The sequence below is a fragment of the Cibotium barometz genome, chromosome 17 (assembly GCF_041138505.1).
Source record: "Cibotium barometz isolate CiBa-2024 chromosome 17, ASM4113850v1, whole genome shotgun sequence".
NCBI lineage: Eukaryota > Viridiplantae > Streptophyta > Polypodiopsida > Cyatheales > Cibotiaceae > Cibotium > Cibotium barometz.
Genome location: NC_141062.1, coordinates 18531020 through 18555990, shown reverse-complemented (window position 1 = coordinate 18555990; position 24971 = coordinate 18531020). Strand labels below are relative to the sequence as shown.

Here is a 24971-nt window from a genome sequence, read left to right as displayed (position 1 = left end):
CTTTGAAGGCACTCCAGGCACATGCTCCTTCCTAAATTGTTTACATATACCTAAGGATGCTGACACTTTTCTCAAAGAAACCATCGAAGGTCTTAACAGTTTTCTCCAACTTCAATTTCATGAGGCAGATGGCAGGACCTCTTCCAGCTCCTCTATTTAGTTACAAGAACAAAGAGTGTGGTGTTGTCACCTTCTCACAACTCATCTACTGCATGACAGACACGAAGAATTGTGGCAATAGCTCAGAGAAAAAATAGAACATGTGCAATCTCTACAAGATCAATTAGCTGGCTACTAACTCCACACATAAGATGTAATCATTAAGGGTTTAAAGGCAACCAAAGAATAGGAAGCAAGGCTTCAAACCATGGAAGGGCCAGACCATAGTAAGAACAACCAAAGAAAATAATTAGCTTAAAGCACAAGTAAATCAAGCAAAGGAACAACTCCAAAAGGAAGTGGTGCACACCAAGGAGAAAGATGTACATAACACACAACTTTTAAGGGAAGCACATGCCATGTTCCAGGCTACAGAAGAAGGGTACACTCATCAGCAGATCCACGAGTTCAAGGAAGCACTTATATTCTTGCAACAAAAGGTGACTAGCCTACAGAAAGAAACAGAACAACTGAACAAGGCACACGCAGAGAAGCTCAGAGACCTCAGTGAGGTTATCAGCACCAAGACACAAGAGATGGATCAACTGTTGGTAAGTCACCAAAAATTGCTTGAACATATGAACCAACAACTCCACAGCACCCAAGTCTTTGCACAGGAGAGCTTGTAGCAGGTCAACAAGGCTCAAGCTCAAACCACAGCCCATAGCATAGCCAAGGATGAAGTAGAAAGACGATACACGAAGCTAGCTGCTCGGGAGGTCCGTGAGGTAGCCATCTCAACACTCCTTAATGACAAAGACTCTAGGATCCAGGAACTGGATCAAAGGCTCGCACTCCAACAATGACCTCAAAAGGGATGATCAACCCGATGAACTATGACAACTCATCGAGCAAGCTCCAGAGATAGGTTCGTCTCCTCATGCCCCTCCTGAAACTCTCACTTTGTTTTTATCTACACTAACCCTCTCTCTTCTTTAATATAAAATTAATCTAACCGATGACATCAGTTTAGGAGACCTAACACTTATACATCACAATACAAAAAGAGATGCAGATCCCACCTTAGTAATGGGAATCCTCAGAGGGGATCTAGTACTTACTAACCCATCCAACATTTTCTTCTTCCCATTACACCCAATAGTGCTCAACCTTCATAGTTGGCGGGTGCTGCAACAATCGGCCATCTTGGATGACAGTGTTGATAAACTCGACGTATTCATACCATATGACATACTATTGATACTGACCAACTACAAAGTTGTTGCACATAGCTACCAATGGGTAATCAGCCAAGGGTGGATTGAATTTTATAATACTCATCAACAACTAAATCTCTTTAAATCAACATTATATCATCCATATGGTATTATAAAACTAGGATCCTCAACATCTCAAGGTCTCCACTCCTCCCATATCTGCATGTCACATTCGAAAACATTGAGGCAAGTTAGTGGAAGAAGAGATATACCCAAAATTTAAGGGCAAAATGCTTGTAACCCCATGTGCATGCTTGGCAACCTTGACATTGATAACTAATTTTACTTTGCAATATCCTTACGTTGTCTTTTATTATGAAAACCCGTATGGCTATAACATAATTAATCACCTCCTCAGGTTTCCAGCAAATGATGTTGTTAACCCTTGCCGGAGACCTCTATGTCATCGATGCCAGCCACCTTACCATCTTCAACAATTTTAGCCGAAGTCACTGGAAATGTCGGATTTCATTGGAATATGATGTATTATTTTTTGTGTGTGATTGCCTCTTGTCAATTAAAGTTTTACACGGGATCTTAGAGGGAGAGTACTATTTGTGGATTAGGTGTTTGCATAATCTAGAGTGGCCGAATCAACCCTAGGACCTAATTTTTAACTTTGGCTGCCCGAGTGTAAACCCTAGCAGCCACAAATAACTCTCACCACTCATTCTTTTAAGCATAATGATAGAGTGCTCTTCTTCTCTACTCTCCTATACTATCACTTGCTTACCTTTTTCTTGTTTGAACTCTTATGTGTAATTGCTTCCATGTGTTTGAGAGAGTGAGTGTGTAAGATTGAGTGGTGAGAGAGGAGAGTCGAACCTCCATTGGAGTGCGGTGCCGATGCTAGCGATAGTGGAATGGAGCTTTCTAGTGCAGCTGCATGAAAATGTCGCCTCCTATGAGAGTCGCAAGAAATCATCTTTCACGAGGTGAGTGACACACCCCGACCATGCATTTGTGTGCTAGGCCACGGTAAACTAGTTTCTTGCTTGAGTTGTTTATGCTCTTGAGCATGGTTGGGCGAAGCCCACGACATTGGGTTGTTCCTTGCATTCTTTCCATGGCACCAAGGCTTCCCATAATGGCACCATGCCAAGGAATAGCCGCACAGCATAGCCATAATGCATTTTGAGAGCTTGTGAATGATTAAATTGATCATATTTCTAGTTTTTGCAAGAAAAGAGTAGATGGGAAATCTCAAAACAAGTTTGATTTTGTTACATATTCTTGTTTTCATTGCATTATTTTGTTATCGTAGGAATTCTGTGTTCAGTTTTTCATGTTGTCCTAAAACTTTGTATCCTTTGATTTCTACAATTCAAGTTTTTCAGTCAATTTTTGCATTTTTTATTTTTTGTTGTTTTTTAATTTCACGCATAAAAAACTGTAAATTGGGATTTAAATTTAACAAACTAGGTGAAATGGACCTTAAAACTGATTTTCAAATGTAGGGTTTATCCCAATTTTGACTCCTTACATGGAGAAATTAGATTATAAATAAAGATTTAGGGTAGAATTTGCGAACCATATTAATTTATGTGTTTAGTAGGTTTTTGTGTTTTTGCATTAGTCCTAATAATGCAAATTAACCTAGCTTAATCTACCTATAATTTAGGCCACAAGTTGTAAGTCTTTTGGTTGGCTGCATTTAATGTCTGGAGGCTTTTAGGCTCCAAGTCAAAAAGAGAATCTTGGTAAAGTCCAAAAAACCTCACCCCCCCTTTTCAGGTAGTTGTGGGTGGTGAAACCAAAAACCGTAAATTGCAAAATATAAACCGTAAACCATAAAAATAAAAAGTTAAAAAAAGAAACAAAAAAGAAAGAGAAAGGATAAAATGAAAAAGGGAAAAGGTAGAAGGCAAGTGGGCAAAAAAAAAAGTTTTGAAAAGAGTATGCACAAACTTGCCTATTTTAGGTCGTTGTGGTCATTTTGGTGTACTTTATATAATTTTTCATTGTTAAGGGACCCACCTTAACTATAGCAAACCATCTCAAAGTGCATGCATAACCCTTAACTATAGGAAACCATCTCAAAGTGCATGCATAACCCTTCCCAAAATGTTCAAAACTGTCTGCAACCCATTTTGGACAAGTTTCTCTAACACCAAAAAAAGAAACCAAAACTGTGAAATATCTCCCTAGCCCTAAAACAGCTTGCAATGATATGTAGTTACGATCTGGGCACATTTAGAGATAGATTTAGGAAAACTGCGTCGACCCAAATGGAAGGGATACCGGACCATGGAATCCCACTCAAACAATAAATGCTAGACCTGCCACTAGCTTAATAGACTGCATGACCAATTGCTTTTCAGGGATTCGGCTTCGACTGCAACTTCTGCACCTAACCAAGCAGCATATCAATTTGGGGATAAGGGAGTTGAGGTTAGCTACAAGGCCACACCTAGTGTCACCTATGGGAATTTCTGTACGACCCCCCACCTATCAGGCTCGTGTTACTCCTCCAGGATTCATGCCATTATGCCTGTAGGTAGCATCCTTCGTACCACATGTTCCCCCTCTTATACCAATACTTCCAATAGCACAACAACCCTCCCAACTGATCCGGTAGCCTTTGCACAAGCATTGGGGAGAGCAGTGGCTGAAATTATAGGACTAGTCATGAGAGATGACAGATGGAGTAGCTCTAGAAAGGCTACACAAATCGCAAAGATCACACACAAGTTCAATGGAGAAGGCGATCCTAGAAGACATCTCGAGGTCTTCGATCAAGTTTATGAGGCCTTAGGTGAGAGGAATGAGCTTGCAACAAAGACCAACACCTTTAGCCTTACACTAGATGGCCATGATCGTGTGGTATTGGACCCTGAGAGTTAAAGAACGTCTAAACTTTATTGGTCTTCGACGGTTATTCCTAAAGCAGTTTGCGCAATTGTGGAGTGTGGCTTCACAGTTACATAAAGCTGAGAGAGAAGAAGATGAATCAATGAGAAAATTTATAAGTCGTCTCAAGCATTTGAACTCTCATTTGTGCTCTACATAAGCGCTTCTCTAATAATCAACTTCTTGACCGATTTATCCACCACGGGCTTAAACATGAAGATATCCATAATGGTTTGGTCATTAGAGGTATCACCACCTTGGAGGACATCACAGCTAATACCATCCAACTTGAGGATAACTTGATGATAAAGGGAGTCAGAGCTTCAGATTCTCAGTTTGTTACGTTAACAGTCAGCAGTCATAGCACCACCACAACGAAACCTATAGCAAAAGGCAATACCTTAGCGGAAATGACGAGGAAATGATTTGGATCAACTTCTCAAAACGCTCTCCAAGAGGAAATGAAGACTAGCAAAGCTCTAGACAATGTGCACATATACCCAAGAAGAGAGCTTCATTAGTGTTCCATTTGCCATCAAGGACATACCACCAATGAATGTCCAATTTTAAGAGCTTGTTATTACAATGGTAGCTGTAGCTTTTTGGGTGTTATGGTCACGAAGCCTAAGATTGCCAATGAACATTCCTACAGGCTATTATCAACACAACGAGACCACAACTAGCCTTGCTGCCGACATCACCACAAACACTAACCCTCGATCCCGTAAACAAATCAAGCAATGGTTGAGCATCCCACACAACAACTCCTATCAAAGGGCATGCATAATGCACCCAATGTGCCATTATCTCCACCAGTCTTAGGATCGTAATCACCTCCACCAAGGGTGACACCTCTTATAATCAAGTAAGCTTCGAGGAGCCTACTGACTACCAAGAATATGAGGTGGGTGTCACACCCATTCCACACCTCTTTGAGGACACCTTGTGGAGCTTCATTCCGACTATTATGTAGTGGATGGGAGAGGGGGAATCAAGCCAATTCACCAACTTGCCGCGAGGCCGAGATATCAATGCAATGGGAAGGAGAATGCCTCTTCAATGTTACCACCGTCAAGGTCTCCATCAAGTTTCGAAGTGCTCTAAAAAGTTTCCTCAACACAACCAAGCTATTCCCTCAAACATGCCACTAGCTACTTGTAACCGTTTTGTGGCATAGATCATTGGTTTAAGAACTACCCCAACAAGACTGTGGTGACAAGTCCACATAAGGGACCCATCATCACACCCCTAAACATATTTGGGATAAGTAATCAAACCCAAAAACAAATCTTAAAGAATCTAGTTTCCACAAATTTGAATGACCCGACTATAAGTCCAAAACCAACATGTTCTCAAGCAACGATTTGTGGTCTCAGTATAGCAGAGTCTAAGAAGAAGAAGGATCAAAGGAGAAAAAAGTCAGTTAAGAATGGAAAAACAAAAGAGACCAAAAAAATAAATCTGGGAATGCCTAGTCTTCACTAGGGATCTGGATGAGGACTTGGACTCCTTGGATACAAGGGCTGACAAATATATATTTATTTATTTATATACATATACATATATATATATACATATATATATATAGGTCTTGTTTTAAAACCTCTTGTTTTGTTTTTGAGAGGTAAAATATGTTATGTTGGTCATTTTGGAGAGGTAAAATAACTTCAGTTGATAATTTTTGTGAATTATTATACTTTGGTGAGAAACCCTTATTTCAGAAGAATTTTTGAACTTAACAATACTCTCAATAAAAACCTTCAACTCAATCTACCCGATTTTGGGAACTTTTTTTTAACCAATCAAAATAAGGACAATTCAATCTACCCGAATTTGGGAACTTTTTTCAACCAATCAAAATAAGGACAACTCAATCTACCCGGTTTTGGTTCCCAAAATATATTACTACATACAGTTTTATAACTAAAATATTTAATAAATGAATCCAAGCATTTTTAGCTTGTAAAAATACACTAAGTTGCCATTTTATCGAGCACTGGTGCACTGCAAACTACACTATACCTAGGTTTTTCGTGTACATCGTCAATCAATCAAAATAAGGACAATAACTCAATCTACCCTATTTTAGGAACTTTTTTCAACCAATCAAATTAAGGGAACAAGTCAATCTACCCATTTTTGGGGATATTTTTCAACCAATCAAAATAAAGACAACTCAATCTACCCGGTTTTGGTTCCCAAAATGTATTACTACTGTCTACATGCGGTTTTATAACGAAAATATATAATAAATAAATCGTTTAAAAAAAAGAATGGCGTTTTTTCATAATTCTAGCTTGTAAAAATACACTAAGTTACCATTTTATCGTAAAAATACACTAAGTTACCATTTTATCGAGCCACTGCAAACTACACTGTACCCGGGTTTTTCGCTTAGATCGTCAATCAGCAATCAAGCTTTCATGAGATCATCAAGGAGCTATCCTGAACTGCAGTAAGCTAGCGTTGAAGCACGCCATCTGCCCCGGGGACAGCAAGTCCAGCAGCTCAGTCTGCACAGTTGCCATCAGTCATCCAGGAATCAGCCAATGAATTCTTCACAGAGGTCTAGACACGCAGTTAGTATCACATTCGGAAGATGCTACTCGCATGCAATTCATAGGCTTGCAAAAGAACACTTGCAGCAACCAAGGCACTCCTTTCCAGAATTTGGCCATCCAGTTACAGCTTGGCTTGAGGCCCACTAAAGGCTCATCTCGAGACACCTTGAACATTCAAGAATCCCTCATACCCAGGATATGTGAAACCTCATCTACCACCCAGGGGGAGTCCAGAGGAGGCACAAATCACGGAGCCAGCCTGACCAATATGTTTTATGGACACATGAAGGGTTCACCATCTAGACCCTCCAAAGATGAGATTCTTTGCCAGCTTAGTAACCCAATTTTATGAGGGAGGAGCTTGCAGCCAAGGCAGAGAAGGGGTGTTCACCACCTACGCCCTCAAAAGATGAGATCCTTTGCCAGTTTTGTAAACCAGTTCTATGATAATCACCTAGCAGCCTTGGCAGAAAAGCATCTATCTAGAACTCAGACCAAAAAAGTACAATGCAAATACAGTCTGTCATACAAGAGGCTCATGCATCCCCTATTCTAGAAAAGCACTAGTGCATCAATCTGCCTCGTTTGCTCCCATACGATTATCCATATAAATGTTTGACATTGAGGTGAGAGCCGCAGAATGTTTTTCACCCAAACTCAAGGCGCGTTCAAAAGCACGTCTACCAAGCTCTACAGAACCCCATTTTTGACAGGCACTTAGCAGAGTACTCAATGTCACAACATCAGGTTCATATGGCATTTTATCTAACACCACCACCGCCTAATCCAGAAGTCCAGCTCAACAAAGAAGATCAACCATGCAGTTCTGATGCCGAACAGTGGGAGTAATGCCATACTCTCCTCTCATAGCCTCAAAACATTTCTGGCCTGTATCCACCAAACCAACATGGCTGCATACAGTGAGGACACTTAGTATGGTGACATCGTTTGGCTGAATGCCTTCCTGCACCATCCTCTCAAAGAGATGAAAAATAGTGTAAGTCTTTCCTTGGCGAGAGTATCCCAATATCAACGCATTCCATGAGAAAACATCTCTACTTGGCATGGCATCGAACACTTGCTGGGCATCCACGATGCTCCCACATTTACCATACAGGTCAATAAGAGAGCAGTTGCTAGAACTACTTCAATACCTACAACCTCATCAATTCTGTAAATTTGGGAGTGAATTTTATTTCCCATATCTATAGATGCTGTATGGCCACATGCTTTCAAAATGCTCAAGAAAGTTACCCGATTTGGAGAAAGGCCTTGCTCTTGCATTTGTGTGAAGACTTGGTAAGCTTTCTCACTTTCTCCTTGGTCGCCATAGCCACTGATCACAACATTCCACAAGGATAAATCTGGATAAACCCCCTCAAATCGCATCTGTTCCAAACAGTTTTGTAGCTTCTCAACAAGCCCATGTTGGGCATACCCCACAATCAATGCAGTCCATGAGGCTGAATCTCGAACTTGAAGATCATCAAACACTTTCCGTGCTTCTGAAAGTGAACCACATTGGGTATACATGTCTACCAAAGTGCTCCCAATGAAAAGATCTCTTTCAAATCCCTTTTAACAACTTCACTATATATTTCTTGCCCCCTTCCTACAACCCCTATGCTGCCACAAGCTTTCAAGCTGCAAACAATCATGATAGCATCTGGAATCACACCTTTCAGCTGCATCTGGTCCCAATATTTGAGCACTTTTTCACCAAATCCATGTTCGGCATACCGTGCGATCAATGCCGTCCACAAGATCACGTCTTGAACAGGTATTGCATCAAACACCTCCTGTGCTTCTGCAAGTGAGCCACATTTGGCATACATATCAACCAACGAAAGGATCCAAATCAAACCCTTCTTTAGAAATCTTGCTGTATAGTTCTTGGCCCCTCTCTATGGCTTCTATGATGCCACAAGCCTTTAAGCCACAAAAAATGAGACAGCATCTAAAACCACGCAATCCAGTTGCATCTGTTCTAGACGGTTGAGTACCAGATCACCATGCCCATGTTCAGCATACCTGGCCAATAACGCATTCCATGAGACAACATTTCTAACTGTTACCTCATTGAGCACATCACATGCTTCCATCATCAGTAAGCCACATTTAGCATACATATCCACCAAAATGCTGCCAACAAAGGGATCTTTTTTAAACCCCTCTTTAGAAATCATACCATAAATTTCCTGGCCCTTATCAATGGCTCGTATTCTGCCACATGCTTTTAAACCACAAACATATGTCACAGCATCCAACAACATGACCTCTAACTGCATTCTTTCCCAACAATTCAGCGCTTCCTCACCATGCCCATTTTCAGAATACCCTGTGATTAGTGCAGTCCATGAAACTAGATCTCGAACTTGGCTCATCGAGCACTTCACATGCTTCCATAAATGAACCCAATTTGGCATACATATAAACTAAACTGCTGCCAACCAAAGGGTCTTTTCCCAATCCCTCCTTCACAATCTCCGCATGTATTTCACAACCTTCTCGTAAAGCTCCAAGGGATCCACAAGATTTCAAGGTGTAAACAGACATGATAGCATCCAGGGACACATCCTCCAGTTGCAACTGTTTAAAGCAGCTCAGTACTTCCTCATCAAGGCCTTGTTCGGAATATCTGGCAATGAGGGCTGTCCATGACACCACATTCTGACTTGGCATCTCATCATGCACTTCCTGCACATCTACAAGCAAGCTGCACTTGGCATACATATCTACCAAACTGCTTCCAACACATACATTTGCTTCACAACCTCACCATATAAAGCTCGGCCTCTTTCCAGCCACTTTGACATCGCACAAGACTTCAGTAATGCCACAGATGTGTACGCACTAGGTCGCACACAATCCCCTTGCATTATCTCAAACAGGTGGAGGGCATGCTGAAATTTCCCAAACTTGTTATAGCCCTGCATCAGAGAAGTCCAAGCATACTCATCTGTATGAACCAACCTATCGAAAGCCCGCCGTGCATCCAGGATGCTGCCGCATTCCACAAACATTGGAATTAGGCATTTTCCAAGAGCTTTGTGAGCTTCTAGTCCATTATTGCATATGTGCACATGCACCTGTTGAGCCTTAATGTAACTCTTTGCTCTCCCACCTTTCTGCAAGATGCAGATAAAATCTTCGACTAAAGGCAGCTCTACCATCAAAGTGACCAGTACTTCCTCAATGTTCAGCATCTTCCAGTTGATGCTCTTCTGAAATTGTAATGCATCCATTTGTCTTGAAAGTGAGCCTATACGCCGTTATCTCCACCTTCAAGGTAGGGTTTGAGGAGATCAACCGGTATCATGCCCATTCTACAGTGCCACCACTGCATGCACTGTTCAGCCGCGTCACAAAATCCATTGTCTTCAATGGGTTTCAACCATCAGTTATCAGGTATAAGTATGCTGCTCGTACACCAATGCAAAAAGGACTATCAATCACCAAATTTCTGTCTCAAGATTGAAAGCACCCCTTGCACTCAGCACCTAAATCTGAATGGTGATGGCCAGCCACCATACACCTAGATCCAAGACCAACTCACTGAGCTGCTGCACATTAGGACACCTTTCTAGTTTTTGCAATCTAGCATTCATTTTATTTGGAATTGATAGATAATTATGGCTCTGGAAGCCAATATAACATACAAAAGGGGTTATGTTGTTATCTGTCAGCTAAGAGCATGATGCATCCTGACAAATGGCGTCTCCTCTCTCTCTCTCTCTCTCTCTCTCATGACACACAAGCACGCACGCGTGCACACACACAAAGAGTTTATCAAGATTCCAGGAGCCTTGGAGGTTCACTAATGACATGCATTGAGAATTTCTATAGTGCAGCTCCCATGCAGGGACAGGTTGAAAGGTGGATCTCACAATGGAGTCCAAGGGGCTCCAGATATGCAACGTATGTAACTCACACGAGGTGGAGACAAAGAAACACAATTTACTTCATTGTTCATCAACATATTATGAGATTCAAGGGTGCTGTCATTGTCTATTCAAAGAGGGGTTTGGTCCTCTGCAGAGTCATCGATTGTCAGTACAATAAATGTGTGGCTCTTTAGTTGCAAGAGGTCCATAGGCATAGAGTGAAACTCTTAATAAAAAGGCAGGAAGACACCGATGTTAATTCTTTCCACAGATTGCTCAATGTAGATTGAGGAAGACAGATGACACCAACCCACAAGACCCCCGAAAATGAATTTTGGAATGAGGCGAACTTGTCTCAAGATATCTGAAAAACTCGTCGGATCCTACAGGCCTGGGATTTGTGAAGCCACATCCCTGAACCAAAGGAAATCACAAAGAGTCGAGAGGAGGCACCCACAAGTAGCCAGCCAGGGCAGATAAGGATCGTGGTTATCTTCCGTGGATATATGGAGAGCTCACCAGTTAGGCGTCCTTCAAAACATGAAATTCTTCACCGACTTTTTAACCATATTTCTTTGAGACAGTGGACTTGCAGCCGAGAATATGACCACAGTTGACAATGCTTTTCTTGCATCTGATCCTAGGCTATAATTGACAATGATTTCCTACCGTCTCCTAGGTTTTAAATTTTCATTTCTTTGTTGCAATAGCACTGAAGGAATGTTGTAGACATCTCCTATTACAAAATGTATACAAATTGTGTGTGTGTGTGTGTGTGTGTGTGTGTTCCAAAGTTAATCTATCGAGCGTTCTTACCATCTACTCGGAGTTGATGTCGCTCCCATGTTTTTATGTTCTTAGTATTCCATGATGAGTTTCCATGGACAGTTTTGTATCACCCCAGTGAGATAGCTATGTTTATGTTTTCTGTTTTATTTTCCATTCCATGATGAGATATGCCATGGACATTATTGTATCACTTTGGTCTCATAGGCCCATTGGGTCTTTAGTAGACGCTTAATATATATATCCCTCTCTCTCAGTTCAAGATTACCTGTGGAGCGTTCTTATCGTCTCCAAAGAACATCAAGAATGTTTACATTTCTTGTGTACTTAAATAAATTCACGGGCTCCATAGCTTTGAGGTCGCAAACCCTCTCTCACAATCCCGTTAGCTCAATCTTTTTTTCGATAATTATAATCGTGTTCAAAGAGAGATTTTTTACATTCTTGAGCCTATCGAGATATTGATCCCTTTTTTATAAATTTTTTTATGTATATTTATTTTTTGGCTTGATAAAACTATTATAAAGTGTCTTATGTAATTGGAAAGATTTTTTGGGTTTCTGAACACGATTATAATTATCGAAAAAAAGATTGAGCTAACGGGATTGTAACAGAGGGTTCGCGACATCAAAGATATGGAACCCATGAATTTATTTAAGTATACAAGAAATGTAAGCATTCTTAATCTTCTTTGGAGAAAATAAGAACGTTCCACAAGTTACCTTGAACTGAGAGAGAGAGAGAGAGAGAGAGAGTCTGCTTTTGAGAAGGTAAGAACGCTCGACAGATAACTTTGAAAACACACATATACACTTTATGTTCCTTTGTCTCCACCTCGTGTGAGTTACATACGGTGCATATCTGGAGCCCCTTGGACTCCATTGTGAGATCCACCTTTCAACCTGTCCCTACATGGGAGCTGCACTATAGAAATTCCCAATGCATGTCATTAGTAAACCTCCAAGGCTCCTGGCATCTTGATAAACTCTGTGTGTGTGTCATGAGAGAGAGAGAGACAAAGAGAGAGAGAGAGAGAGAGAGAGAGGAGATGCCATCTGTCAGGATGCATCATGCTCTTAGCTGACAGCTGACGGATAACAACATAACCCCTTCTGCAAGTTATATTGGCTGCCAGAGCCATAATTATCTGTCAATTCCAAATAAAATGAATGCCAGATTGCAAAATGTAGAGAATGTGGACACAACATGTATGGCTCACTACTCGCATGCAATTCATAGACATAGAGAACGACTCTTGCAAAAGAACACTTGCAGAAACCACCAAAGCACTCCTTCCTTTCCCGACTTTGGCCAATGCAAAGTGCAGGAGACAAATAACACCAGCCCACTAGGTCATCCAGTTACAGCTTGGCTTGAGGCCCACTAAAGGCTCATCTCGAGACACCTTGAAGATTCAAGAATCCCTCAGACCCAGGATATGTGAAACCTCATCTACCACCTAGAGAGAGTCCATAAAAGAATATAGCACAGCGGAAAGAGATAGCAAGACAAAGCACAATAGACAATGCAATAGATACACAATGGAGAGAATTAAAAAATTCTGATTATACCAAAGAGGTACAAGTGATGGTGCTGTTCACCCGTGCGCTCTCAAGTAGAGCTTAGATGGCGATCTAGACAGACTCTGGATGGAGAATGTATGAAGTATAAAAGAGGATGGATACTCACAAGCATTGGATGTCTTAGCTCATGGCAACCATGTCCATATATAGTACTGTAGGCGGTGTGGTAGATGCGTATACAATGAGGGCCGTTATAGTGCATAGACACAATCATTGTCCGCATATCAAGAACGCGGCCTACCAACCACCGCCCACTAATGATGGACCTGGTATCCGAGAGAATATTCTAGGGAGTATTCCTCATTCCCTAGGCCCCAACTAACGCTCGTACCCCTGACCATATCCTAACCATCATCAATGGTCACAATAATGACCCATCGGCGTCCAGGCGGAGTTCTCACTAAAGACATAGAAACCATGGCTACTCCTCATAATGGGAGCCTAACAAGTGTGCATTATACATCAAAGTGAGATACATGCTAAGAAGCGGACATTGAGTATATACTAACACCCCTCTTAATGTCCACTCGAAGATGAACTAGGTTTTTGGCCCAACGCCAAGTCGATGAAAATGCCGAGTGAGCTGGTCCTTCCCAAGAGCCTTGGGGAAGATGTCAGCGCCATAGTAACATGGGACGGGAAACGGGGACGGGGATTCCTAGGAACCGGGACGGGGAACGGGGGACGGCATGGGACGGCATACAAAATATGCAATTTTAAGTAAGCACTCATTTAAGAAACTTAACAATACTAAAACAAAGTCACTTTACACTTCCAAAGCATCAATATTAAGTCATACTAGCAAAAAAATGGGTGTTACCAAAAAGGAGATCGAGCACCCAGGACCCCAGTCGCCAAAGGCTAAAGCAAAAGACAAGGGCAAAGGCCTAGGCCCTAACCACGTAAGTGGCATACAAAAAAGAGACTATCACTAGAGTAGTACATATGTCAAAAAGCCTCAAGGGGCATGTGAAGTGCTGGCCTCACGATCATGGGTCCCTGCAATGCGTGCAGGCTCCATACAGATGTCCTCCACTTGCTCCTCCAACTCCTCATCATCTTGAGACATCTCCCACTCAGTAAATGCATCAGCCTTTGCAGTTGCACTCTTGCAAAGCATTCACAAGTTTGCACTCACAAAGACTAGATCATTTGCCCGTTCCACCCCAAGACGGTTCCTCTTCTTCGATGCAATGTGACTGTATGAGCTCCAAAGTTGCTCTAGGCAAGAGGAACTCACTGCTTGGCTGAGAATGCGGATGGCTAGATGCTGAAGCTCAGGTCCATCCGAACCAAAATCTTCCCACCACAAAGCAGCCCCAACTTTGAAGCGATTGTCTTGTGCATCCATGTCTCCATAAGAGCCCTGAAAGCTCCTATACCTGGACAACTGGTCACGGATCTTCCACCTAACATTTGGGTCAGGAACAAGTCGAGTCAAGACAAGTCTCCATAGCTTGCTCACCTCTGCGTCACTCTCTTGCCCTTTACCCTGAAACTCAGGGTCCACCACATAGACTGCTGCATGCAAAGGAGAGGAGTAGGAGTTCCACCTACACACACATAGGGCACGGATCTCCTTATACCTGTCCTCATCTGGCTCCAAATCCCTCGGCTTCTCTATCATGCTGTCCATAGCCTCATATACCTTGCCGATGCATGGCTTCATACCATCCACAAGCCTCATCAAGTGGACAATAGGTTGAACCATAGCATCAATGCACTTCACTTTTTCCAAAAAATCAGGACTCTCTGCTTTTTCCTTGCATAGAGCTCCTGTCTCAATGGAAGCCAATGGTGAAGAAGTGAACTCGTCACTAATGAACAACTGTCTCAATGCACCACTACACTCTTTCAATCGGTGGAGCATCAAGAAGTTGTAGGCAAACCTCGTATATGAGTATTTGAGGAGCTGACGGCTAGATTTTTTGGAGAATTCATGGCGTAGGAACTGATGGTTTGTGACAAATGTCACTATTTGGCTGCCCACTTGGATGATAGGCCGGATCCATGGCAAGTCCCCAATATCCTTCAAGAGATTATTTAAGCAATGTGCCATGCAAAATGACACAGTGATGTTGGGGTACATGTTCTCAATGATCGCTCCGGCGGCCCTGTTTGAAGGCTCCCCATCAACAACAAAGCCCACAACTAGGTCTAGGCCAATGATCTCTATGCCACTAGCCCACTCTGCTGCTAGCACATCAGCACTCTTCCCGGTCCCAGAAGCATCATGTGAGGCGATGAAGTACATCTCACTGCGGGAATATGCGACAAGGCCATGGATGGACCTCTTCCGCGTATCACTCCATCCATCGGCTATCAAGGACACTCCATTCCTTGCCCATTGTCGCTCCGTGTTTTCTGTTGCTTGCTCCACAAGCCTCTTCTCCTTCTCTAGCAATGTGGTGCGCAAGGACTCCGATGATGGGGGCGTATAGTTTGGACCATACTCCCCTATCTTCTTCACCATGACCTTGAAGTAGTCCGATCTATACACAAAAAATGAATAATTTAATAACCAATCAACTTCAAAGTTCAAAGTTGAAAAGTTCAAGTAACTTGTAAGAGGAACATTGTAAAATGATAGATCTTAAGCTAGACTTAATTCTTGATTACCTGGCAGCATGGAAAGCAATGTGGTCATGAAAGAAGAAGCGGGCTATGGCCGTATCCACCTCTTCCTTCTTCTTGGGGTCCCAACTACCCTCAAGAGTACTTTGCCGGCGTGAGTGTGTGGATGCGGTCGGCATGGAGAAGAATGGTGTTGGGGCCCGTTCTTGTGGGGCGGGTGATGCGCCCATGGGTGCCGATGAAGTGGATGCACATGGGGATGCCGATGTGGATGCCGAACCTTGGGATGGCCTCACTAGTGTTGCGGGATCCACGGCCACATGCGGCACTCTCCTCCTTGAAAGCAAGGCCTCATGTGCGGCAACACGTTCAAGAAGCCTCCTTCTCGTCTCCGGTGTGACCTGATCACAAAATCGGACCTCATGACCGGGCTCATGCAAGAGGTGAGCTCTCACTTTATCCGCCCCACCCGTTCGCCTATATGGACATAGTTTGCAGGACCATGGGCGAGAGCCTCCTCCACTTCCGGGATGATCGGAGTTGACCTCTTCCCACCAAGACCAACCTTCGGTCCTCCTTCCTCTATTCGTATTGGCGCCGCCGGAACGAGGTGCGGGGGATGGTCGCGATGAAGATGCCATGGAGGTAAGTGCCAAGGAGGCTTGAGCAATGGAGGTGAGTGTAGGAGAGGCTAAAGCAAGCGTAGGTGAGACCGTGAGTGTAGGAGAGAGATGTAGGAGAGGCTTGAGCAATGGAGGTGAGAGTAGGAGAGAGATGTAGGAGAGGCTTGCCAATGGAGAGGCTAGAGCAAGAGGTGAGTGTAGGAGAGCAACAAGACTACAAGTGACAACTTGAAATTACAACTTACCCAAGGTCCCAATGCCACTTGAGCCTTGAGGCTTGAGGAGAGCTAGAGCCTTGCCGGGTTGCCCAATGCCCACTTGAGTCTTGAGCCTTGAAAGTTGAGGAGTGTTGAGCCAATGAGCTTTCCACTTGAGCCTTGAAAGTTGAGGAGCGTTGAGGCTTGAGCTTGAACCTTGCTTGAGCCTTGAGGAGTGTTGCAAGTGCCAAGAGGCAAGAGCTAAGAGGCTAGAGCAAGACTCAAGTGCCAAGGAGGCCCGAGGTGAGTCTTGAAGACTTGAAAGTTTCCTATAGCATGTGCCAATGGGGGCTCTTCTTATAGCCATGGGCCAAGCGGGGAGGGCTCAACGGCTAGGCGCCCAACGGCAGACTGGTCAACGCTGCGCAACGGTCAGCTGACCGTCCCGTCCCGTTCCGTCCCACACGAATCGCTGTCCCGCCGTCCCAAAATCGCCGTCCCCTTGTTACAACGTGGGCTCACACGTCCCCTGACCGTCCCCTGACCGTTTCCGTTCCCGCACGTTATGGGACGGCGTTCCCCCGTCCCAGGGGTCCGTCCCCCACATCCCCTGTGACTATGGTCAGCCTAGTTTTGAGCTGTAGAGTAATACTCCAGCTTCACTATCTCATCCTCTATCAACTCCCGCACATAATGATACTGAATCTCAATGTGCTTCGTGCAAGCACGAAACATAGGGTTCTTGGAGATAGCCACGCAACTCTGATTGTCGCACCGCAAGACTATAGCCTCCTGATCTAAACTCCCATGTCAACCAAGATTCTCCTCAGCCATACTACCTCACATGTAACAAAGCAAGCTGTCTTATATTCAGCCTCTATGGAAGAAAGTGCCACTGTAGGTTGCTTTTTGCTCGTCCAAGAGAAAGCACCAGAACCAAGCGAAAAACAATATGCAGAAACTGATTTCCTAGAATCACAATCTCCTCCCTAATCTGAGTCACAATAACCTGTCAGAGTGTCACCCATGCTGTAAGTGATGCCATACTCGAGTACCTCTGATGTACCTAAGTACCCTCATCCCTTTCTTCCAATGACTCTCTCGTGGCTTGTTGGAAAACTTGCTCAACACACCAACTGTGAAGCTGATATTAGGTCTAGTGTTAGTGAGAAAAATCAAACTCCCCACCAACTTCCTGTACTTTCTGATGTCAACAAGTGATGCAGAATCTTCAACAGAAAGCTTCACGTTCATTTCCATTGGTGTAGACATTTGTCATCCCAAATACTTTGAGAATCTCCCAAGCATACTTTTGCTGCGAAATGAAGATTTTACCCGACTCTTGCAGATCTCAATCCCCAAACATAAATGCATAAGACCCAAGTCTATCATCTCAAACTCATGGCTCAGCATATCCATTGTCTGTTGGATCATCTCTTCATTGTCACTTGAAATGTTTAAGTCATCTACATACAAGACAACCAAAATAATCTTGCCATGCCTTTTTAGAATATACAAGTTAGCATCAAAAGCACTTCTTATAAACCTACTCTTTTTGAAAAATTGATCTATCCTGGGATACCATGCCATTGGAGCCTGTTTCAGCCCATACAATGCCTTCTTCAACCTGCAAACTTTGTTTTCTAATCCGGACATCTCAAAACCTAGTGGCTGAGCTACATATACCTCCTCCTTGAGATGGCCGTTCAGAAATGCTGATTTGACATCCATGTGAAAGACTAGCCACTTTCTATGAGCAGCCAAGGCAAGTACCGCCCTGATAGTTGTCATGCAAGCTGTGGGAGCGAAGGTTTCATCAAAGTCGAAACCCTCTACCTGTGCAAATCCCTGTGCAACCAACCTAGCTTTATATTTTTCAAGTGAGTCATTAGCCTTATACTTAGCTTTCCAAACCCATTTGGTACCAATTATCTTTCTATTTGATGGTCGGTCAACTAGCTCCCAGGTGTTGTTATTTATGATGCCGTCATACTCAGACTGCATCGCGGCTTTCCACTTTGGATTTGCTAAGGCTTCATCCAAGGTGGCTGGCTCCTTCACTCTTCCCATTATCTCAGCCATCAAGGCCATATTGACAATGAGATCAGATGCTCTTCTCTGCTCCTCTATTCTCCTTGATCTGCGTGGTCTATCTACTAAAGATTCTGGCTTCTCAGGTACTGAATTACGCTCACTATCCAAAATCTATGAATTTTCAACAATCGGAGCCTGAGCAGATGAGCATACCTCTTCAATGGCGACCCAAAGTTCAAGCTCGGTCTCGACATTGTTGATTGACTCCTTTCCCTTCCATGAAGACTTCAAGGTATCGTTCTTCTCGTCAGCTTGCTACTTTCTACAATCTTTGACAACGTGACCCTTCTTGTCACAGTAACAGCAGCTCCCTTCAAACTTCTTCTTCTTTAGCTTCTTCTTCTTCTCATCGAAAGTTGTCGCGCCTTTGCCTTTAGCATTGGCCAAAAATACATCACCACCACCATCGCGGGTCTTCAGCTGTATCTCTTCCTCAGATAACATAGCACTAAATTCATCAAATGATAAAGGTGGTACTCTAATCTGAGTGTTTAGTAATGTAGCCAAGCCATCATACTTCTATGGAAGAATTCGGATGCACCTCCGGGCCAACTCCTCGCTATTGTGTTTAATCCCTACAACAGCCATTTGATCTCATAGATTTTTGATCCGCGAGATGAATGCTTCAGTAGCTTCTCCTTCAGTAAACTTTTCAACAACAAGCTGATTCTCCAGGTCCTAAATCCTAGTTTGATTCCAAGTCTCATACTGATTTCTCAATATGATCCAAGCCTCTGCAACCTTGGTAGTATGTTGAATCAAAGTGAAAACAGAATCACTTACGCTAGTGACGATGGCACAAAGTGCGTTGGCATTGCGTCTTCTCCATGTCCGAAGAAGTGTAACATCTGACGGAAGCATGCTTGCAGGGTGGTTGAGGTCGAGCTTCCCACTGGTTATGCGTCCATTCCCAGAACAGTTTCTAAGAGCTTATAAGAGTAGAGAATGGCATTGATTTTGAATTTCCAAAGAGTGTAGTTCGCCCCATCAAGCTTGCCTTCCGTAAAGGCAGGTGGACGAATGCACAAGACTTGTGCAGCAGTAGCATCAGCAGAGATAGAAACCATCACTCCTAGGATTCTATGCAAAGAAAGACTAAACGTAGAAGGGAGTGGATACTCACAAGCATCGGATGCCTTAGCTCTTGGCAACAATGTCCATATATAGTATTGTAGATGGTATGGTAGACGCGTATACAACGAGGGCAGTTACACTACATAGACACGATCACCGCCCGCATATCAACAATGCGGTCCACCGCCCACTAACGATGGACCTAGTATCCGAAGAAATATTTTAGAGAATATACCTCATTCCCCTAGCCCCAACTATCGCTCGTACCCCTAACCATCATCAATGGTCACAATAATGACCCCATCGACGTCTAAGCCGGGGTTCCCACTAAAGACATGCACCATCATGCATAGTCACAAGGGACGGGGGACAGTAACGGGGGACGGGGACGGGGACGGGATGGGGGACGGCCATATGTAGGGAATGGGGACGGGGATAGGAACGGCACTTAAAAATTACTTTGTCAGTACCACCCACTCGCCTACACAGGCAAAGCTTGCATGTCCATGGCTGTGCACCACCTCCATGAGGGGATGGGGTGTGATTGACCTCATCCCACCATGTCCATCCCGTCGTCCTTCTACGGGTAGTTGGAACTTGAAGAGCCACTGCCACAAGGAGGATGCCATGGATGATGGATGCCTCCTTGTCACTTGATAGCTTGAGAGAGAGAGAGAGAGAGTGAGTGAGTGAGGCTTGAGCCTTGAAAGTTGAGGGAGAACTTGAGTGTGAGGATGGGTGGGGGTGTGTGTGTGTGTGTGAAGCTTGAGAGAGAGAGTGTGTGAGGGAGAGTGTCTTGAGAGGCTACAGCTTGCTTGTGTGAGAGCTTGAAACTTGAGACCTTGGCCCTTGAGGCTTGCCGCTTGAGGGAGAGAGAGTGTGTGTGTGTGTGAAGCTAAAGCTTGAAATGTGAGAGGGAGTGTGTGTGTGTGTCTTCTTATAGGGAGGGAGGCAAGAGAGAGGCCAAGGCCTATGGGCCAAGGCTAAAGGCCCATGAAAAGCCCCTCCCAAACAGCCAAAAAAAAAGGTCAAAAATGTGACCATTGCCCAAACAGTAACCTGCAGGCGTTCCCATGCAGCTGTCCCCCACAACCGTCCCCTCCTGGATCCATCCCCGGAACGCCGTCCCTTGTGAGGGACGCCCAGCTGGGGACGTCCGTCCGTCCCCGTTCGTCCCCATCCCACAGTGTTCCCGGGACGGCGTCCCCCCGTTCCAAGGGTCCGTCCCCTCCGTCCCCTGTGACTATCGCACCATGACTACTACTCATATATATATACATCAAATTGGGATACGTGCTGAGAGGCGGCTATTGAGTGTATACTAACACTCCAGAGGAGGCACCAATCACGGAGCCAGCCTGACCAATATGTTTTATGGACACATGAAGGGTTCACCATCTAGACCCTCAAAAGATGAGATTCTTTGCCAGCTTAGTAACCCAATTTTATGAGGGAGAATGAGCTTGCAGCCAAGGCAGACAAGGGGGGTTCACCACCTATGCCCTCAAAAGATGACATCCTTTGCCAGTTTTGTAAACCAGTTCTATGATAATCAGCTTGCAGCCTTGGCAGAAAAGCATCTATCTAGAACTCAGACCAAAAAAAGTACAATGCAAGTACAGTCTGTCATAAAAGATGCTCAAGCATCCCCTATTCTAGAAAAGCGCTTGTGCATCAATCTGCCTCGTTTGCTCCCATACGATTATCCATATAAATGTTTGACATCAAGGTAAAAGCCGCAGAATGTTTTTCACCCAAACTCAAGGCACATTCAAAAGCACGTCTACCAAGCTCTACAGAACCCCATTTTTGACAGGCACTTAGCAGAGTACTCAATGTCACAACGTCAGGTTCATATGGCATTTTATCTAACACCACCACCGCCTCATCCAGAAGTCCAGCTCGACAAAGAAGATCAACCATGCAGTTCTGATGCTGAACAGTGGGAGTAATGCCATACTCTCCTCTCATAGCCTCAAAGCATTTCTGGCCGGTATCCACCAAACCAACATGGCTGCATACAGTGAGGACACTTAGTATGGTGACATCGTTCGGCTGAATGCCTTCCTGCACCATCCTCTCAAAGAGATGAAAAATAGTGTAAGTCTTTCCTTGGCGACAGTATCCCAATATCAACGCATTCCATGAGAAAACATCTCTACTTGGCATGGCATTGAACACTTGCTGGGCATCCACCATGCTCCCACATTTACCATACATGTCAATAAGAGCAGTTGCTAGAACTACTTCAATACCTACAACCTCATCAATTCTGTAAATTTGGGAGTGAATTTTATTTCCCATATCTATAGATGCTGTATGGCCACATGCTTTCAAAATGCTCAAGAAAGTTACCCGATTTGGAGAAAGGCCTTGCTCTTGCATTTGTGTGAAGACTTGGTAAGCTTTCTCACTTTCTCCTTGGTCGCCATAGCCACTGATCACAACATTCCACAAGGATAAATCTGGATAAACCCCCTCAAATCGCATCTGTTCCAAACAGTTTTGTAACTTCTCAACAAGCCCATGTTGGGCATACCCCACAATCAATGCAGTCCATGAGGCTGAATCTCGAACTTGAAGATCATCAAACACTTTCCGTGCTTCTGAAAGTGAACCACATTGGGTATACATGTCTACCAAAGTGCTCCCAATGAAAAGATCTCTTTCAAATCCCTTTTTAACAACTTCACTATATATTTCTTGCCCCCTTCCTACAACCCCTATGCTGCCACAAGCTTTCAAGCTGCAAACAAACATGAGAGCATCCGGAATCACACCTTTCAGCTGCATCTGGTCCCAATATTTGAGCACTTTTTCATCAAATCCATGTTCGGCATACCCTGCGATCAATGCCGTCCACACGACCACGTCTTGAACAGGTATTGCATCAAACACCTCCTGTGCTTCTGCAAGTGAGCCACATTTGGCATACATATCAACCAACGCACTACCAACGAAAGGATCCGAATCAAACCCTTCTTTAGAGATCTTGCTGTATAGTTCTTGGCCCCTCTCTGTGGCTTGTATGATGCCACAAGCCTTTAAGCCGCAAACAAATGAGACAGCATCTAAAACCACGCCATCCAGTTGCATCTGTTCTAGACAGTTGAGTACCAGATCACCATGCCCATGTTCAGCATACCCGGCCAATAACGCATTCCATGAGACAACATTTCTAACTGTTAACTCATTGAGCACATCACATGCTTCCATCAGTAAGCCACATTTAGCATACATATCCACCAAAATGCTGCCAACAAAGGGATCTTTTTCAAACCCCTCTTTAGCAAGCATACCATGAATTTCCTGGCCCTTATCAATGGCCCGTATGCTGCCACATGCTTTCAAACCACAAACATATGTCACAGCATCCAGCGACATGACCTCTAACTGCATTCTTTCCCAACAATTCAGCGCTTCCTCACCATGCCCATTTTCAGAATACCCTGTGATTAGTGCAGTCCATGAAACTACATCTCGAACTTGCAGCTCATCGAGCACTTCACGTGCTTCCATAAATGAACCCGTTTTGGCATACATATAAACTAAACTGCTGCCAACGAAGGGGTCTTTTTCCAATCCCTCCTTCACAATCTCCGCATGTATTTCACAACCTTTTCGTAAAGCTCCAAGGGATCCACAAGATTTCAAGGTGTAAACAGACGTGATAGCATCCAGGGACACATCCTCCAGTTGCAACTGTTTAAAGCAGCTCAGTACTTCCTCATCAAGGCCTTGTTCGGAATATCCGGCAATGAGGGCTGTCCATGACACCACATTCTTACTTGGCATCTCATCATGCACTTCCTGCGCATCTACAAGCAAACCGCACTTGGCATACATATCTACCAAACTGCTGCCAACAAATAGATTTGCTTCATAACCCCTCTTCACAACCTCACCATATAAATCTTGGCCTCTTTCCAGCCACTTTGACATCGCACAAGACTTCAGTAATGCCACATATGTGTATGCACTAGGTCGCACACAATCCCCTCGCATTATCTCAAACAGGTGGAGGGCATGCTGAAATTTCCCAAACTTGTTATAGCCCTGCATCAGAGAAGTCCAAGCATACTCATCTGTATGAACCAACCTATCGAAAGCCCGCCGTGCATCCAGGATGCTGCCGCATTCCACAAACATTGGAATTAAGCATTTTCCGAGAGCTTTGTGAGCTTCTAGTCCATTATTGCATATGTGCACATGCACCTGTTGAGCCTTAATGTAACTCTCTGCCCTCCCACCTTTCTGCAAGATGCAGATAAAATCTTCGACTAAAGGCGGCTCTGCCATCCCTTCCAAAGAGACCAGTACATCCTCAATGTTCAGCATCTTCCAGTTGATGCTCTTCTGAAGTTGTAATGCATCCATTTGTCTTGAAAGTGAGCCTATACGCAGTTATCTCCACCTTCAAGGGTAGGGATAGATTGCAAGCCCCTTGCCTTGTCGCTTTGTCCACGGCAGCTCTTCAGCTCTTACGTGGAGGTGGTGTGCCCCACGATTCTGCGACGGCTGCAAACCGGAGGTAAAAGTGAAACGGTGATGCGCACCTCAGAGAATTTCCGCCGCAAGTTAGCAATCTATCCCGATTAGACGCCCGTCCACAATCAAATGCACATTTGGAGGCGATCAATAACCTCGGGTTTCTTCTGGTAGGTTTCTTCCATTTCTACGGCAGCTGGCTGAAGACGCGGGAGTACGGCATCTCCTGCCGGAACGGCGGCGGCTGCTTCCGTAAGGTGGAGAGACTGGGGTTCTACTGGCCGGCCCGACCCTATCTGCTGGCCGTTCTGAGTCCACGCAATGACCTCGGCGAGGTCGCCTTTGGCTTCCTCGCCATCCGAGCTGCCTTTCAGGAGGCCGACATCCAGCATTCCGCCCGGCTCGGCCACCCCATTTGTTGAAGTCATGGGGTTAAAGTTTGAGTTGTACAATCTTCAAGCCATTCCTTTTGGGCAAACGCTTCCAGAAGCATCGTTTTTTGGCAAAGGTGCTGAATTTTGGCAACGCGCTAAACCTTTGAAATCCAAATATATATATATATATGTTTTAGTATCTTCCTCTTCCTTTGCATTTTAGACCTTCCTTTGCATTTTAGACATGGCACACCCAATGGATTGGATAGTAAATGCAATGACTCAAAACCCACAAATATAATAGGCTCGTTCCAATGTTATTCACATAACATGTAAATACGATACCATACAATATGAAAATGTAGAACTATGCATGAATAATAATGTCCACACTCTAAGAACATGGAATGAAATAGAAGAATCTATATGAAGCACTAGTGTTTACATCATAGTCTAAAAATAGCCTATCACCAAAAAGATATGTCGATGTAGATCCTCCAACATCAT

At 44.0% G+C, this 24971-nt stretch overlaps 3 protein-coding genes across 3 annotated transcripts; all 3 read right to left on the bottom strand.

Moving 5' to 3' along the window:
* Positions 1-8718: 8718 nt before the first annotated feature.
* Positions 8719-9520, bottom strand: LOC147629734 (putative pentatricopeptide repeat-containing protein At5g52630). Its single transcript, XM_086810955.1, has 2 exons — positions 9292-9520; positions 8719-9125 (listed from the first exon to the last, which is right to left on the bottom strand). The coding sequence occupies exons 1-2, from the start codon at positions 9518-9520 to the stop codon at positions 8719-8721; spliced, it is 636 nt and encodes a 211-aa protein (XP_086667081.1).
* Positions 9521-13998: 4478 nt separating this feature from the next.
* LOC147629733 (uncharacterized) lies at positions 13999-15793 on the bottom strand. The gene is made up of 3 exons (XM_086810954.1): positions 15660-15793; positions 14281-15532; positions 13999-14148 (listed from the first exon to the last, which is right to left on the bottom strand). The coding sequence occupies exons 1-3, from the start codon at positions 15791-15793 to the stop codon at positions 13999-14001; spliced, it is 1536 nt and encodes a 511-aa protein (XP_086667080.1).
* Positions 15794-21276: 5483 nt separating this feature from the next.
* LOC147629732 (pentatricopeptide repeat-containing protein At3g09040, mitochondrial-like) lies at positions 21277-23979 on the bottom strand. The gene has a single exon (XM_086810953.1). The coding sequence runs from the start codon at positions 23977-23979 to the stop codon at positions 21277-21279; it is 2703 nt and encodes a 900-aa protein (XP_086667079.1).
* Between the last annotated feature and the right edge of the window lie 992 nt (positions 23980-24971).